Source organism: Vigna unguiculata, chromosome 5 (genome assembly GCF_037176805.1).
Source record: "Vigna unguiculata cultivar grain cowpea cultivar isolate G323 ecotype 2 chromosome 5, ASM3717680v1, whole genome shotgun sequence".
Lineage (NCBI taxonomy): Eukaryota > Viridiplantae > Streptophyta > Magnoliopsida > Fabales > Fabaceae > Vigna > Vigna unguiculata.
Window position 1 is genome coordinate 55,382,221 of NC_140796.1, and position 19,406 is coordinate 55,401,626.

At 28.0% G+C, this 19,406-nt stretch overlaps 1 protein-coding gene across 2 annotated transcripts; it reads right to left on the minus strand.

The window, feature by feature from the left end:
- Window positions 1-2,585: 2,585 nt before the first annotated feature.
- LOC114186032 (putative WRKY transcription factor 40) lies at window positions 2,586-4,470 on the minus strand. Of its 2 annotated transcripts, none has more exons than XM_028074030.2 (5): window positions 4,163-4,470; window positions 3,989-4,051; window positions 3,490-3,816; window positions 3,273-3,389; window positions 2,586-3,177 (listed from the first exon to the last, which is right to left on the minus strand). In XM_028074030.2, exons 1-5 carry the CDS (start codon window positions 4,235-4,237, stop codon window positions 2,833-2,835), a joined length of 927 nt encoding a protein of 308 aa, XP_027929831.1. In that variant the 5' UTR covers window positions 4,238-4,470; the 3' UTR covers window positions 2,586-2,832. The 2 variants fall into 2 exon arrangements, with proteins under 2 accessions (XP_027929831.1, XP_027929832.1); XM_028074031.2 differs by having other exon boundaries at window positions 3,490-3,878; window positions 4,163-4,394.
- Window positions 4,471-19,406: the final 14,936 nt, after the last annotated feature.

Sequence of the window (19,406 nt, forward strand, 5' to 3'; positions counted from 1 at the left end):
CGTTGTCCCCTGTTTTTTTTTTTCTTTTTTTTTTTACATTGTAGATTAATTGGCTACCTCGTACTTAATTAGTCATCTTTAATTTAAGAACAGAGGAGATTGGGGTTGACTTGGCTTCACACAACAATTGGTTTGGGTTGAATGGATAAGTCTAACCCATTAGAAAGCCAAGCAATCCAAAACAGTGTTTGGGTTGCAGGGGTTGAAGATTTTGACTCTGACTCCATCTAATTTTGACCATATTAAAATATAAAAGACATTTAATATTTAACTATTTTAATTTTCCATTTCATTTATTTTTATTTTAACCATCTGATGAAGTAATTCAACTTGACCTAACCACTTTGGTCAATCACTTTCTTAATTAAACTATTCTATTTTAATAAGGTTGGGTGGGGGAGGTACGATTATCTCCACTTTTGTTTTCTATTTCTAAACTAAAAATGATTTTCATTTTTGATTTCATAGATAATGAATAAAAAGAAATCATCTTATTTTCATTTTTATCTCTTTCACTTGTTTTTTTGGAATTTGAATTCTATGATAAGTTTTCTTTTTCTTTTTATTCTTCTATTTTGTTTTCATAAAACATTAATTATCACTAATTTTAACGTTTTAAAATATATTAAAAAGATATTTAAAATATTAATACAATGTATTTCTAATATTCAACAGAAAATAGCACAAAAATATCCATAGAAAATCAGGACTCCTTTTATAATGACCTAACTCCTCGTGTTCGTGATAAACTCAAAAACCAAATACATAATCAATGCATAATTAGTTTAGTAGATTATGATAATGTGATTCTTTCGATGAAAGTTTTCCACATTTTCAAAAATTTATGCACACATCTAATACGCAAATAGAAATCGATTTTAACAACAAAACCTTGTTTTCCAAAGGTAAATTTTAATTATCATGAACCGACATATGATTTAGATTTTTGGTGCAGCAGTGCAAGGCAAGTAATGGCAAGAGTTTACTGCGAACATAAATGTCACTACTTGTCATATTTCTAAATTGTCTTGACTTTTTTATCACTTTATATAAAGCTTTTGCTGGTCCAAAAATGCACTACAATCCTTCTTTTTTGTTTTTTACATTTAATCTTTCCTATTTGGGAAAGGAATATACTATAATATTATAATTTATAAGTACCATTATATATATATATATATATCTGAAAGACATAAAAGATTGGTAGATATAATTGAAAGAGCACTTACATGTCATGTGTATCATACAAAAACAATGAATGAGGTGAGTGAGGGACAGCCTTAAACAAATGATTCTGTTTTTTTTCAAACTTCTCTGCTACCTACCAATGAGAAATTATTATGAAATATGAAAGGAACCTGATTCTTAAGACCCATATTGAAGTATTGAAGGAGAAGTGGTTGAGAAAATCAACTTGTGTTGGGGTCACAGAGAAGACAAGTATGAATTTCTTAATCGGCTGATAAAATAAGTAACAGCTTCTCAAAACCACTCACAGATTCAGTCCTTCACATACTTGGCCAACAAATGGCCACATCATCTTGCCTTAGATTAATTGAATCTCAAAAACCCTAAAATCAATGCAATGAAAATGAAGACCTCTATTCAATGGTGGTGATGAATGAGTATCTCAGACAAAAATCACACCAAAATTATGATGGATCTATCGAGGATAAAATCATCATATCAATAAGATAGAATCAATCCAAGAATCAATATCATTTTCAACTTAAAATTTTAAAGTAATGACTTTATGAAATACTGTAGTAATATTATTAATAGATAAAATGAGTTAGACTTAAATATCTTACTGATACGAAGAGTTACTTCCATCTTATGGTACCAAACTCATTCTTTTAGCAATTTTTGTTATTGTTTTTTTTCTCATCAAATCCTAATTAATATCATATTTACACTTTTCTGTCTTCTTTATCTTTCTCTCTTGAAGTATAGTATGGCACGTGTTATGGTTCCAAGTTTAGGTAATCTTAAACCAGAGCATTTTCGTTTTCGTCCTTAGAGCTGAGTAGCCAAAACTCTCAGCTTAATTTTTGGTAGCTTTGATATTGTCGTTGAGTACTTGTCTTTCGAGAAAAAATCATGAGAAAGATACAATAATAAAATATGGGTCTGATCCATATATAAAAGATTGACACCACCATTTAATCTAAAATTCTAAGACGATAAATCTATAGATTTTATTCTTGTATAATATTTCATTTTTTCATTTTTACTCGATATAAAATTTACCCTCACACTTCCAAATTTTAAAGTGGTCAACTTAGTACAGCATAATAGCTGCATTGCCTACCTGCTCAGTAGTCATCAATGTAACAAATCTGGATTCGTTTGCAGTATTGGTTGAACTCCTCACCATTCTCCTGCTTTTAATACTCTCTACCCACTACCTACGAAAACTATACTATCTTTACTTTCTCAGACAAGAACATTGATTTAGTCAAGAATAAACCGTCTTCTGCAAATTGGATTCAACGTGGTTTTGTTTGAATTTTTTTTTTTGTTGGTAATCTCACGATTTACAGAATTTAAGGGGATACAAACCTATCAGTGTTCCAAATAGAGAGTTGGGAAATGAAAAGGAGATATTGTACTATCAATAGAATTACACTTTTTGAAGCAAAATTTTTTCTTTGCTTCTGTATACCGCAGAAAATTCGCAAGAACTTGAACGAAACCTGATTTTAACTATCCTAGTTTACCTCGATGCAGAAGAATAGAAAAGAAATATGTCCCAATAATGTCCTATGTTGTATTTACATAGAGATCCTATTCTCTAAACACGATCCATTTATAGAAAACTTCATTTTCTACTCAATTATTGTGCAACATTTTTCCCGAGATTGCAGCAACTAGTGCTGCTCTGAAATTTGGATCCTTGGTCAAGGAAGTGGCCATCTGTTCTACCAAAATCTGAGGAACTTCTGGTGCTTCCGTTTTGGGACTTATATTCTTCGAATCGCTGCTGGACTTAGATTTTGTCCAGTCAAGAGTAACTGTTGGTGCGGAAGAACTGAGAGACCCTGAACATGGTACTGAACCAGGGTTCACACCACGGTTTGAGCCTGTTGCTGGCTCCATTTGAGAAGGATGAGGATGATTGTGCTCTCCTTCATATGTTGCAACAAGAACAGATTGATCATCCACACTTCTCTGCACCTGAATATTCAATTACAAACACAAATTTTATTTAGCTTCAGATCCAGTTCCTTATAGAGTAGTTTGAATTATTCTTAATCAGCTCATGGATTTACCTTCTTTTTGACTGGGCAACTCGGAGCAAAAGAGCACTTGAAGTAAGCTCGTGGAGAAGGGTTATCTCTGGTCACCTTTTGTCCGTATTTCCTCCACTGATATCCATCTTTCACGATCTGAAAACACGAAAAGTGAAAAACATGTAAAACTAATGCACGACAATCTTAATGGTTCCGACTTAACTTAAATGTTTTTTTTTTATGCTCAGGATCTTACCAGGCTTGTGTCAGATGCTTCTGTCCTCACGTAAACTTTTGAAACTGGTGTCTTGATGTCTTCCTTTGGTTTCTTGCATGATTCTTCGTCGGTTGAACTGCTCTCGGAGTTTCCGTTGATGCTCTTCGGAGCACTGTTGTTGTTGAAGCTGCTTTCAGACTTCCTTTTCTTCGATGAACTTTGCTCCTTATCGGGATTCTTCCTCATATACTCCATCAAATTGCTTCGTAAAGCGTTGTAGTTCTCACACATCTCCGTCAGCATTTCGGTCAGCTTCTTGTTTTCTGCACTCACCCGCTTCAGCTCCTCCACCAAGGCACCCGAAGACTGAAATGGCACCACACACACGATCATTATGCAGCTTTAGAAAGGGGAAAACGAGCCTATATCTAGTTTCCACACAGAACTTGATTATTAATAAGAATTGTTCAACCAAATGGTGCCGTAGATTGCTGACAGAAGAACACAAATGAAAGAGGAATTAATTTGCAGAACTAACCTGTTCTTTTACAGAAGATTTCTTCACGCCCAAAGAGAAAAAATTGTGTTCCACCTCCTTTTTCTGAAATGAACAGACACAGAAGAAAGAATTAATTCCCATATCAAACATCATTGCGAGGGAAACGATTGACAGAAGATCTTCACATCATCGGAATGGATTGTTTACACTTACGGGAAATTCTTCATGCAGCCTGCGAGGATTGATATTGAGATCCAATGAAGTGTTAATCCTTGATGAATAATCCATGACTGGAAAATAAAGTCAAAGAGAAGAAGAAGAAGAAGAAGAAGAAGAAGAAGAAGCTGTTGTTATTAAGCACTCTTGTGTAAAGCTTCAATTATGAAAAGCTCTTGCTTTACGCAAAAAGTCAAATTGAAGCTAGATTTTATTTTTTCTTGAAATCAAGCGATACCCAGATGAAGAGAATATAGAGGAAGGTGAAAGGTTCAAAATTTGTGAAGTTCGTAGTAAACGAATTGGAAGAGGCTTATATAAGGAGAAGAAAGCGAGAGCGCAAGTTGAAAGGAGCACAAGTTGAAGAAGGAAACTCAGAGGAAGGAGAGAGAAGAAGACGACACTCACACCGATTATCCAACTACTTGTTTTTTTCAGAGCTGGCATTTTAATTTTTTTTTAATTTTTCATTTATTATTATTATTATTTGAATTTCAATGCTTGAGAGAGCTAGCATTGGACTAGACTGCTAAAGAAGATAAGAAGAACGTGTCACTCCATTTATTATTTTCTAAAATAGATCACCCACCGAAAATAATAATATAATAATATTATTATTAAAAGGAACAGGGTTGACGCGAGAAATATATGTCGGTGAAATTGTAGGTACATGAAATGGAATTCAAATTTCAAAGTCAAGCCCGCCTTGAAAATTCTGCACTAAATTATTCATTACAGATACTACATTATACTCTACTACATCAAAACTTTATTTCTCTTTACATCGATTCTGTATTTCTTTTTCTTTTTTTATATTATATAATATCAAAAGTAAGTCTGTTAATTTCGTAATAATTATTTTAAATATCTCACTGGTGAAAATTTGAAAATAATGATTCATATTAAAAAAAAACGAGAAGTGGATAGAAGTTTTATGTTGACCCGAAGTCGTCTTAATTTGTCCCGGTCATACTTTTGTTTCTCGGTGGGTCCTTTCTTTATTTCTTGTCACGGTTACTATTCCCAACATTTTACACGTTGCGTCATCTATGTTTCAATTATTAGAATTTATCGAAATAAATTATTACACTTTATTTATCTTTTATATTAAGTAATGTTTTTTTTTTTCTTTTTCAGACATGCAAGACTGATTCGTAATTTACTAAGAGTTGCGTTGATGATTGAATTATCTGAAAAGAAAAAAGGATTATTAAAATCAGTGAGAGTGTTTTAATTTGTATACTAGATTCTTTCATTAGTTAAAATCTTACCTTCTTACGTAATTAAAAACCAAATAAACATCATAAGCATTAATTAAGATTTCAAATCCTTAATGGTGGAAAGTACTAAGTGGCTGATTTTATCCTTTACGTCTCGTGATACATACACTTATGAAATAAATTTTTAAATGAAATAGGTATGACATCTCTTTCTTAAAATAATTAATTATCAATGACTTAAAGATGGAAGAAAGATACATACGTATCATAAAAACGTAAGTTTATTAAAAGAAACTACGTCAAATAACCCAAACAAGAAAGAACTTAACTAAACATAGAAAGGGTTAAGATTTAAACAAGAGAATTAAATTACTATAAAATTTGTTGAACGAATGTATATTCTAATATAATTGTCCTTTTCATGTGTAGATTTCCTTAAAAACACACAACGTTTATAATGTTTCTAGATCTAAATATAAAATCGAAAATCATGCTTCATCTTATTTTTATTATTCCCGGGCTAAATTATAGGTACAGGTCGAATTAAACTATAATTTTTACTGAATCATTTGCGTCGTTTTTTTTATTTTATATTCAGAACAGTGTCGATATGAAAAACGTTGGTAGTGAAACAGGAAAGGAAGCAAATTGTTTTGGAATGGAATTTAGAAGTTACAAGGGGCAAGAAGACAAATGACAGTTCAAGGTGCAAACTTTCGGTGCAAATGTCTCAACCCCTGTCTTATTTTTCTTCACTCCATTTTCAATATATGTGACCAAGAAAAATAAGGTTTAATGCCGTAAGAAAAATATGTACAGTGTTAAAAGTGAATTTTAAGTCTAATTCAATCTCACAAAATCGGATTGTAAGATAAGATTTACACTTTACTTATATATTATAGAATTCGCTAGAATAGATTCTGATATCATGTTAGAAATGAGTTTTAAACATATTTCAATCTTATAAAACTGATTTATAAGGTGAGATTTGCACTTCACTTATATATTATGAAATAAATTTATCTCTAATCAATGTAGAACTTTCATCGAAAAAACGGACGTGTGTTTATTTCGTTATAAGGAAAAAAAATGAGTAGTGTAAGAAAAAAGTGTGGGATAAATTAAAGGGAATTATTAAAGGGGAAAGGAAAAAAGGTAATTGAGGAAAGTACAAGAAGTGAGACCCACGAATTGACCATGACCAAAGGAAGGAAGAGGAAACGTTGATTTTTGTTGGTTCACACACACATTCATGAACGAAGGGTTTTATTTTGTGTCCGTGTTCAATTAATTACGGCACCTAAACCTAATCATGTCTCACTCCTCTCAGTTAGGCTTCATCTTGCACCAACCCACCCAATTCATACCACTCAAAAATAATCACAATAATTCCCATCAAAACACTCTTATCCAGTTTTTTTCTTTTCTTTTTTAACTGAGGTGATTAAGAAAATATCTCGTAAACAAACACTTTTGATATAAATTTAAAAATAATGAGTTTATGATTTTTTTATTTTTATCTGAAACTTTCAAGTCTCTTTTAACTCCTAAAAAATATTATTTTTAATTTAATTTTTTTAAAGTTTAATGTTCATAGATTTTTTTTTATATGTATCACTTACTGTGAAATTTTTAATTCATATTAAAATTCTTAGCTTGAAATTTTGTTTAATTCATATTTTTAATTTATGCTTGAAACATTAATTTTAGGGGAAAAAAATGTCACAACTATTTCGCTCCATTTCCACCGCAACCCGTGGGGAAGACATTTTACACGTGAGATATGAGAAAAGAAGTTAATTTTATATATTTTTTGCACAACATAAATTATTAAAATTGATATATCCGCCTTCTTTTCTCTTATTTATGTCCTATTTCATTGTAAAACAAGCACAAGGAAGATAATGTCAAGTAAATTTTAAATCAACTTTAACATTCTACCGAATAGGTTTTACATTTAATTTATACGTATGCTCCAAAAAAAAAAATATTGTACTTTATATTTTGTATTAAAAACATTCCATTTAATTTAAATGAACTTAAAAATACTAAATCTTTTACGATAAGACAAATTTAAAATACATAAATAAATTTAAAATTTATTTTTTAAAATAATTTTGTAAAATTGAATTATAAATTAAAATTCTCTTTTATGATGCGGTGGTAAATTTATATTAACAAAATTTATTATTTGTTATTATGTGTATTTTTCGTCCCTGAATTTTAATCCAAAATTGAAATTTATCTTTGTTCAAAATTTCAATATATTTTGGTCTCTAAATTTTAAAAATGAATAAATATAGTCATTTAACACGATAAAGCTAACTTCTTTTGAGGTATTGAAGCGTTTCATGTTAGTATTGAAACTATTTACACGGTTGTACATATTTTCGAATTAATGTATGTTGAGAAATACGTTTGAAACTTAAAAACAATTACGTAATTGGATTAAAAAAATTATATTTATTCCTTTTTTAAAAAAAATTTAGAGACCAGAATATATTGAAGTTTCAGATAAGTATAAATTCTAATTTTGGATCAAAGTTCAAAAACTAAAAACATATTTTATCCTTTATTATATTATTAATTATTAGATTGTTTGATGATCATTAATATTTAGTTTCATAATTTATATATATAAATAAAGGAGTATGTTCAAAGAACTAAATATGATGATAAAAAAAAATGAAAAGTGCGTTGAAAATTATGCATCAACTGAATTAGACTTAAAACTACTTTTTTAAAAGATAGAATAGGTCTTTTTTTCTTTTAAGACAAATGGGCTTCAGATTTTTAAGTAATTAAATTCAGTGGGTATAAAGTTAAATTAAAGTTGTGATTATAAAAGGTATCACGTAGTGTAGAAGTGACCACGTAAAAGTTTAGATTTTTTTTATTGAGCATAAATTAGCGCATGAATAGTAATTAACAGAGGTTTGTGATTGCTAATTTCATTTCTGTTGACTTGGCTTCATGCTTTTAAATCATAATTACATTGTATAATTATTTGTAATACGAAAAACACTGACTCAGACATGAAACACACAAAACACAGTGATTGGAAGGTAAAATGTGGATAAGTAACGTGGGCGAATCTGCACCTAAGACCAAAGACTCTGTTTTTTTTTTTTTTTTTTAATTTCATTTCTTCAAATTCAAATGTCAAAACACAACACAAGTTGTTGCAGAGTGATGCCATGCATGATGCAATGTAACCCACGCAAACGCCATCATTTCTTTTCTGCATATTATTCACGACTCTATTTTTTATCCTACTTTTCTTTTCTTTTCTTTCCCTTTCAAAACAAATTATATAATTATTCTTTATTGCAAATCATATAGTCATCAACCTCGTGAAATTTATGATAAACTGTTCAAAAAATATGCTGAATAAAATAAACAAGTACTACTTTATTTTACTACCATAACACAACCAATTTTATTGCTAAAGTGTTAGATTATGATAAACTTAAACCGATTATAAAAGGCATCAAACCATCTATATAAATAATTATTTCCAAATATTAAGAGCAGTCTTTAATATAATAGTAAAATACAAAAATATACTTGATCAGTAATTAGGAACACAATATAGATGAAAAGTAGTACTGATCTTCCAATTAGAATCAATGGAAAATTAAAAATAGTTTACATGAGACGATATTGTTCTCTTCTCTGGTACGAGGTCATCCTAGGATATATTTTACAAATGTGTTGTTACGTCGTTCCATGGAACTGACTAATGAAATATCAATTTTATATTTTTACCAGCATAGACTAGGGACCTCTCAACATGGTTATTGAACTGTCAAATTCATCAAAGACCGTTCATTAAACAATCCAACCCATCACAGATCATTCATAAAAAATCCTATATCTATTATCTATAAATTAATAACAATTGTGCAATATAACTGATATCTACAAATAATATAATTTATTAATTAATATTAATCCATAATAATAATAATAGAGAATAATAATTTTATATAATAAAATTATATAAAATATAACATAATGCTGTTAAGATTTAAGATCTTTAAACTTTTTATTCCACTAACAACAATTTTATTAAAAAAAATCTACGGTTAAAATTCTATTACTATTTTTACTTAGGTTTCCAAATAATGATATCAAACGTTACTTATTCAAAAGACTTCTTTAACATTTGTATTCAATCTTGATAAATAAGGAAGGTTAATATAAAGTGTAAAAGGTAGATAAATATAAAATGCGAATTCAATTTCTAACTAAAATTGTTAGGCGTTTTATACGAGTCTTTAAAAAAAATAGTATTTCAGAAATGTTGAGAGAAATCTTTATTTATGGATGATAATAAGATAAAGCAAATACGAATTTATAATGTCTCGGTTTTCAAAGTAGAAAAGCACACTCGTTCTCATACCCAATACTTAAGGGATATGAAATTAATATTTCATATAAATCCTTGTCCTCGTGAAATAATTGGTATATTTGTAACAATTCAATTATTTATTAAATAATTTAAAAAAAAACAGAGCAAAAGACTCACGATATTATATAAAATTATGTCAAAAGGAATATACATTTTTGTTTTTTTATATAGAAAATAAATCAAGAAAACTAAATGAATATATTTCAAAATATAATATTAAATAAAATAATGGTACTGAATTTAAAAGATAATGAGATTCATTAATATATTCTACTTCATTTAAAAAATTATGTACTATTTATACTTATATTCGATCAATAGGATGAATTTGGATAATTGTCATAAATAAGATTTTAATTATCATCCCTCTGCATTAAATCATTAAATAGAGTAAAGGAGACAGTTTTCTATAGCTTTATCACGTCGTTTGATTCCGTAACATTTTTTCACCTTTTTAAAGACATATTTTCCTCGCAAATACTAAAATCAAACACTATTACTATTATCTATTATTTATAATCGTAAAAAGTCTTTACTTAAATCTAGGGTTGATCATCTATTGAATCTTTAAAATCAGATCTAATACAAATCCAATAAAATATATATTTAATTTAACTAGATCAAATTTAGTTAGATATTTCTTATTCAATTTAAATTATCTTAAATTTAGTTTATACGTTTTTTGTCATCATTTTTACGGAATGTTTAAAATGGTCTTCATTTTCGCAATTAGTGTTTTATTTGTTCTTTATTGTAATGCCGTTTAAATAATTTTTTTTTGATCAGCAAAGAATGGATATAATTAAGAAAGAGCACTTAAGGGGTGCTCTAACCCTTATACAAAACAATCTAGTACAAAGCTAGAACAATAGCATAACCCTGAACAAAAACTATGAGATAGGCTTGTGGATCCAAACACAAAGATCTAGCAGATTCAGCATAATAGAGTTGATCCGCCTCCTTTGAATTGCTATCTTAATCCCTTCTGCTTCCACAAGCACCACTTCATTGTGTTTTGGTTGCTACAGAATAGAACAAGCGTAATGGAGGTCTGAAAATATGCTGCATCATAAAATAGTTATGAACACAGTGGAGGGAGATCTTTGTCGCTGGTAGTGTGTCCTTTTAAGCCTTCAGCAATAGCATCCAAGTTATTCCAAATGCCTACGGCTTCACTTATATGTTATGTTTCATATGTTATGGTTGTGGTCATGGTTATAGTTATGGTCATGGTTATGGTCATTGAGCGATTGTGGTTCCATATGGTTATATGACATTAGTCTTACACATATAAGACCTTAGACACCACTTTTACACCAAAACCTTAAGACAATGTTGTTATGGGCCTTTATTCTTATATAGTGTTTAACTTTGTCTTTTCTATCCAATGTGGGACTTTTGACTCACACTTGGACTATTCCCAACAACATGTAACTACAATATGTTTTGAACCTTGATTTGTGTTCCCTTGTACACAGTCACCACCACAATACAATTCCATTTAGCTTTTGAACACCTGCAGTTTGATACCTATCACACTGGAACACACAACATTACCGTATCACATGGATTTTAAGCATGTAAATGGGGATAAAATCCAATCACTATAAGAGAACGATGTAGTAGGAATCTTATGTTTCATCCATACCCAAGCTACCATTTGAGCATGACTGAAAATTTCTATAGGGTCCACTTTCCTTTGCTTAAAGATTACCCCATTCCTATGGTTCCAATGCCGTTTAAATCATTAACGAAGCATCGTACAGGTGGCACAGTTTGTATTTAAGTGTGTTATGTGTATTGTACATACAAACCGTGCCACCTGTACAATGCTCTGTTCATGATTTAAACGACATTACAGAAAAGGACCAAATAAAACACGAATTGCGAAAATGAGGACCATTTTAAACATTCGGTAAAAATGAGAACCATTTTAAACATTCTGTCAAAATGAGAATCCTCAGCAACAAATACTACGAAAATGAGGACAAAAAAATATTTAAACATTTTTTTTAATTCAATTAAACCGAATAACTTAACTTGGTACAAACTTGTAGAAAAATACTTAAAAAACTTGTAGATAGCACACACTACTTACACAAACAATATTAAATAAATAAATTTTGAAACAATTCATCCTTTCTAACTACACTTATCAATAAATTTGTTAAATATTATGTATAAAGCTGAATTAGACCACAATAATGAAATGAAACGTATGTGAGATTAAGGATTAAACTAAAATCACACTTTTTTTTAAGAGATGAAAACTAAATTAGAAAAATAGAAGAATACAAAATTAGACGTAAAAGTAAATGGTAAAATAAAATTTATTTTATTATATTAGAGGATAGGGCAAAGAAGGGAACGTATTGAGAACGTTAGCAGTGTAATAAATAAAAAAATGAATGTGGTTAGGTTTTAGTCAAAAAAAGTTCCGAAAGAAAGACCTGGCTAGACTCACGTGTACATAATACCAATATTATTCACTTCCGTGTCTCCTCTTCTATCTTCTATATTTCTTCTTTACGTGCGCTCACCATCATCACCACTAATACCAATTTTTATTTTACTTTTAACATCACAGTATACTATTATTACTCTTCTTTATGCCTAACCTATGTTATCTCCGGTATAGATACGACAGTAACAAGATACAGAGATATGATTAAATTAAAAAAACATAGAATATAATATACAGTGTGTGTATATACATAGTGTGTGTATATACATGTTAAATTTGGAATTGTCAACTAACATATTGTTAATTAACACAAAAATAAATTCAATTTATTTATCTAATATTTAATATACAAAAATTAATGATAAAATAAGATTTATTTCTTATTTTAATCATCAAAATTATGTCAAAAATATAAATATGGTACGAATGTCGATATTCGATACGTATCAAACACGAAAAACGTTATTTATGAGACGTGTTGGAGCATTGTAATGCCTAACTAATTAAACACAAATTTTAGTGTATAGTTTTTATTACAAGATTAGTGGTCTATGGCATTCACATTAAAATTCTGGGTCGTATTTCGTAGCACGTGTTTGGAATTGGTGAGAGTGATTATAAGGAAGTGGTGGGCCCAGTTTGTGAGAACTCCAAATACGAACCACTTTCCTCTTCTGTTTAATTTTAACAACCAAAAGGTAATTAAAAATTAATACGAGAATACAAAAAGCATGGGAAACAAACAAACAAAGAAACAAGGAATGTGCACGAGGATTGACTTCTACGTGACTGACCAAACCTCATTATTCCTGTCACTTTCTTTTGTCGGTCCAATCACTACCTTACTCAAATTTTAATCCCAAAATATACATCTCACTTCACTATTTTTTCTTTTTTAATTATTTTATTAAAAATATAAAAATCCAATGTTAACAATTGGATACAAAAATGTAAATTGCATATTTGAAATTTACAAGGGATGCAAAATTATAATCTATGCTTTGCTTTTTATACACAAACATGAAATAAATCGTTTTTCAGTCAATAAATTCATTGTTTTCTTTCACGTTTAAACATAAATAACGAATACACATTGAATAATATAAGTATGAAGAAAAAAAAAGTTTTATATTAGGTTAGGTGGTAAATTTACAAGAATACGTCAACTAACAATAGTTAAAAACTTCTTTTTATTTGACAAAAAAGAAAGACTGGCATTTAATTATTTTACATAAACAATTGGACGTTCTCACGATTAAAGTATAAAAATAAAAATATGTTAATTAGAGTATAAATATCACTCACACGTTTAATCCATTTTAATAGGAGAAGGTCTAGTCCAATCTATGTCACACTGAAATTTTGTTTTTTTAATTTGATTTTGATTTTAAAAATAGAGGGTGACATTATTTTAAGATGAGCGAAGATCTAATATTTGAAGAAAAAAAAAAACTTTACGTAATAAATAGCACTTATTTAGGAATGAGGAAAACAATCGCACTTAAATGTTCATTTTAATCTTTGTTAATAGATTGGAAATGCTAATTTCACAAGATAAAACATATTTAAGGACTAACATGTAATATTTTTTAGGTAAACAGGACGATTCAATATGTTAGATTATAATTTTGTATTGATCTAATAATTTTATCCTATATCAGACTAATTAATAATTTTGGTTTATCTTAAAAAGTAGAATATTTTTTCAAATAATATATTTAAATTTAAGTCATATCAATTCAATTAATTTTAATTCTGGATATACTATTTTTGGTATATAAATCACTATATGCCTTTAATAAATTTTTTTCATAATTAATAATTTATAAAAATCCAACCAATCAAATAAACATATTTTATTTCCATTTATGTTACAATATCTTTACCTAATCCATTTTATCGTCCTTTTGGACCAACTTATTTTTTTATTTATTTTTTTGACATTTTTACAATTTGATAATTCCTTTTTTTTTTCAAAGGCCTTCCCTCAATGAAAATATTTCCAAATTTTTTGGGCAATCTCCGTGATTTTTGTTCTTCCACAAAATCAACTTTTCTTTAACTATATTTTAAATTAGGCAGTAGAATATTTTATTTAACAATGTTGTCGTAAATTTTCGAAAAACAATATATAATCAGGTTATAAGAATTAAACCTAACAATAATTATTTTTGACAGTAAACATTCCTTAAATTCATATTTTAATTTCAAAAATTTGATAAAGACTACTGAGACGTGAATTTATAAAATTTTAAAAATCATATTACAACATGAAATATTATAATTACTGAAAATTTGTAAAAATTATTAAAATATTAGGGATACAAATTACAATATACATTATAAATATAAATATATTAATTGTTATTTTATTTTATTCATATATTTTATGTTTTTTTTATATAATAAAAGGTAATCGAATATAAAGTCAAATGACTTTACATTATTATTTTCAAAAAATAAAATCTCAAAATTATTGATTAGAAAATTTTTTCCTTTCAAATACGGATTACGGATTTAGACAAGATACAAACTTAAATTAGTTTAAACTTAACGAATATTTATTGTTATTTAGTTATTTCATAAATTATTTATTGTAATATAAACATTTTCATAACTATAAATTAACATTTACAATTTTATTATGTTTTCCTGTCTATATCAGAGAATAAAAAACGGGCAACATAAATTGGTATAAAGAGATTTGTTTCTTCCTTCTGCACTCTCTTTTTCATTTTTTTTAATAACAACGTCGATTAGGGAAAACATCAAGTTAAAAAAATTCCTTTTTATTTTGTTTAGTTATATTTTTACTTAACATTCGTATTCTCCAATTATGTATTTATTCCGCTCCAAATATCCGTTGTTTCCCACAAAAAATAGTTTAGATACAGAATTTTTAATCAAGTTAAATATACTTTTAGTTCTTAATTTTTTATGTAAAGTTCAAATTTGTCCGTGGACATAAATTTGATATATTTTAATCTCAATTTTAAAAAGAATAAGTATTATTTTTTTACATGTTAAACAATTTTTGGGTTGACACTTAAACTAAAACGTGTAAAATTAATTTTAAATATTAACCTAAAATACAAATTGAAATTAAAAAATATAACAAAATTAAATTAAAAAATTATATTCAATAATTTTTAAAATTTGTGAACTAAATTGTATCAAAATTTTAAACGAAAACCAATTTCAATTTTATGGTATAATTTGAAGATTAAAAACATATTTAAACTCTTAAATAAATCGCTTAATATGCTAATACAAAATGTTGAATCATTACATCAACTTATCCTATTTACCGAATAATGATTCTATTGCAAATAGTATAAAAAGTTAGTTCTTAACTCAATCATAAACGTATTATTTTGAATGTTTAAATTATTACAAAATAAAATTTTGTTTTATTTTCTCTGCATACAAAATTTTCATCGTATTTGTACTGAAAATATGCATGAATAACTTAATTGAACTATTTAAAACCTTTTAATAATTAAAACTATATAAAAATATTAAAAACTTAGAACGAATAATGAAAATTACGTTGGAATAAATCCAATAAACAAATATATTGCTATTTTAATGTAAAAATTATGTGACTAAAATAAAAATTAGAGGTGAGTTGAAAAAAGCCTAATTAATTGGATCCACATCCATAGGCTTAATCCAACAAATCAAAGGCCATTGCTTCCTGCACCCCATATTTTCTTGAGGCACCGTATACATGATGAAATGACTCTTTTAACCCTTGTTGAAAAAATATAATAAAAATCTAAAATATATATTTTCTCTTTCTCGTCACTTTCCTCCTTCCTCTCTAAGTAGTCACGCATCACCTTCAATTCCATTGATTTCCGTTTTGTGTGAGAAGCTCTCCAAGAAGATGTTTTTCTGAGTGTTTTTCATTAACAAGAAGAGTGTTGCATAACGGACCTTAAAGAGATAAGTGTTCTGATTTTATTTTTTTTTTTGAAATACAAATTTACATTTTAGATATCTAAATAGATAAAAACAATATTTTTTATTCTGGATTATATAATCTAAAATATTTCAGCTCACGTCACAATAACTCAGAACAACCCTAATTGTCACTCGCCACCAACACGCACACTACCTTCAAATCATACAACAACCATATTCATTTTTTGCTTTTTCATTAAGAATATTACTGGAATTATAAAAAGTATGGGTGTCTAAAAGAAAACATGGGAGTGCAGGAAGCAATGGCCCAAATCAAAATAGCGATGAATTTTAAATCCAGAATACTTTTATTGGATAATTATTATGGACACAGCTAACGATCCTTTTACGTCCAGGGTTATTTCTCTTAGCACCACTGAATCTTCTTCCTTTTATATTCAGAGGTGTGTAAAAAGTCAGAAGTATTCATGGATTGAAAATCTTTTGAATTCTATAATTCATACATCTATGTTGGATTGTAAAATGCATAATTCAATAATATATATTATACTATACAATTCAATAATATATATATATATATATATATTATATACAATTCAATTTTTTACAGATTATATAATCTGAAATATCTCTTAAACGTGCAAAAGGTAATTGCGTATAAATTGCAATGATATTGTTCCATAATTTTCTTAAAGTTTTGGGTTAGAAAAGATGTCAATTTTTTATGTGTGTATTGGACTCATGCTCATTAGTGTTATATTTCTCTGATGATCTTCTCTTGAAAGACCCAACAGTGGTATGAGAACTGATAGTTAAAACCAGCTCAGACGAGTATAGTATGATCTTTGTATTGAAAATCTTTCTCGCAAGGGTTCTAGGTAAGCGTGTTCCGAAATGATAACAAGAAAATCAACAACAATTGCTTTTACTTGACAAAGACAAAAATTTGACCTCAAGAAAAATACAAATTAACATAAAAAATATATTTATTGAAGCATTCTGCAATTAATTTGCTTGGACTATAAATGTAACGTAAACATTAAAATCTTGAGTGATAAAATTATGTCCCTAACTTAGGTCTTTGTTCACACTTTGGATTGTGATTGCGTTGGGCTAAAAAAGTGCACGTTGACTCATTGATATATAATTGTTTATGCTTGACTCATTCAACTTATAGATTATTTTCTGTAATTTAAAGTCAATACTAAAGAGCATTTGATATTGAAAAGAAAAATTTACGCAATTATGAGGTTTTGGTCCATACAAGAGGTATTTTGATTTTCCTTTAAGTGCACATTAGATTTCGCTTAGCAATGAAAGACCTTTGAAGGAAAGCCACAAAACACTTCTACTTCAAAATCTTAAAATCATGTTTAAACTTTGTACTTAAGACTGTTTAACATTTTGGTTTAGTCTCTGATCTAAAGATTTTAAGAATATATATTTTTATTTATTAGGGTAATGTAAATAATATCAAACAATTTTTTTTCCTTTTTAGTGTATTTATCTTTTCTTGTATCCTTTTCAATTGTTTTTGTTCTTCATACATGATTATATAAAATGTATTATCAGAAAGAAAAAGTTCGACAATGACTAAACGAACCGATTGTGTTTGCATTTATGAATGATAATGAAAAGAGACAAAAATATATCATAATTACAACACGTAACAAGTTTGCGTCATAGAAATATTAATTGATTAAATCAGTGGGCTTGAAAGTTGAACTGATTAGGTGAGAGAAGTAAGTAGAGTTTTAGAAGGATTAAATTGAATATTAATGACAAACTTTAAAGACTTAATGTGATTTTAATAAGCACTTGCCAAAATTAAATTAAAATTAAAAAAGTAATCTTTACGATTGTAAAGATATCACATAGTTTTTGCCCATATAAATAATTCTTTTAGTAAAATATTCTGGCCAAATAATCTTTACGATTGAATAGAAACTTGAAATAGGTGATCAATCACTAACAAGTTCGTCACGTTTTCACAAAATATCTACATAATTTATTTTGTAAGTATCAGAAAATTGTATATTTGCGTGCGTTATACGACGTCTTCGGCGGCATTAAAATTTTTTATCTTCCGAAATTATTAACACAGTTCAGTTCTCTCAAAAAAAAAAAAATCATCAATTTGGTGGTATCTATTATCACTCATACTTCTTCAACTTGGATCACGTATCTGTATCTAATATGTATTGTATTTGATATTTCAGGATACTTTAACGATATTTACTATATTTAATTTATAAAATTGTAGTATCCTATAATAAAATCTTTAAATAATAACAAATTTTAGTAACAAAAGACAATTACTAAATTGACATTAAAATAGTTTTAAAAAATTATAATTGGTCTCTAAATTAATAATTAAAATAATTTCAATGATGAATTAGTTTTTAAATTGATTAATAATATTAGCTACCAGGTTTTGGCTACCAAAATAATTGGTCTCTAATTAAGTAATTTAGATTCACACATTAACAATCATGTATTTATTATGTTTGTAAGAATTATTGTATACTTTTCAATATTCATATATCACGTATCTATCATTATCACGTATCATATCTTATTATTTTCATACGTGTCGTATTCGATACATGTATCGTATATTATATCATATATAAAAATAAAATTATGGTTAATATAGACGTAACAATTCCTAAACCACGATGTATCGTTCAAATAAAAATTTGTTTATAGAGAAAAGTACTTTTAAAAGTAATGGGCCAAAATAATGAATTTCGCAAAAAATCTTCAACAGCCGAGATCAAGATTTGAGTCAACAGAGTTAAACATTGGTGTTCCATTTTTTCGGTTCTTATCATAACATTAAATCAGATGTCATGATCTTTTTTCTATATAAAACTATTTAGTAAGAAATAGAAGTACGTGAAGTAATTATATATCAGTTGTGAATATATTATTATTCAGCATTAAATAAGAAATTAGTTTGAAAAATATAATAAATAATAATAGAAACGGGGTGTGAAAGGAGAAATCCGTTTTCTGAAATCCTGTGGATTCGCGAAACGGGATCTCGTTTATTGCGTGGTAGTGATGGCTTCATGTTCGACGGCCGTTCAAAACACGCGTATCCAATAAAAAAAAGGTTGCAATTTGTTAGGTTTGGGTTTGGTTATTTGGTCAAAACTTTACACACACCACCAACAGTACCTAGCTAGCTGTATTCGACTCACATCCACGTCA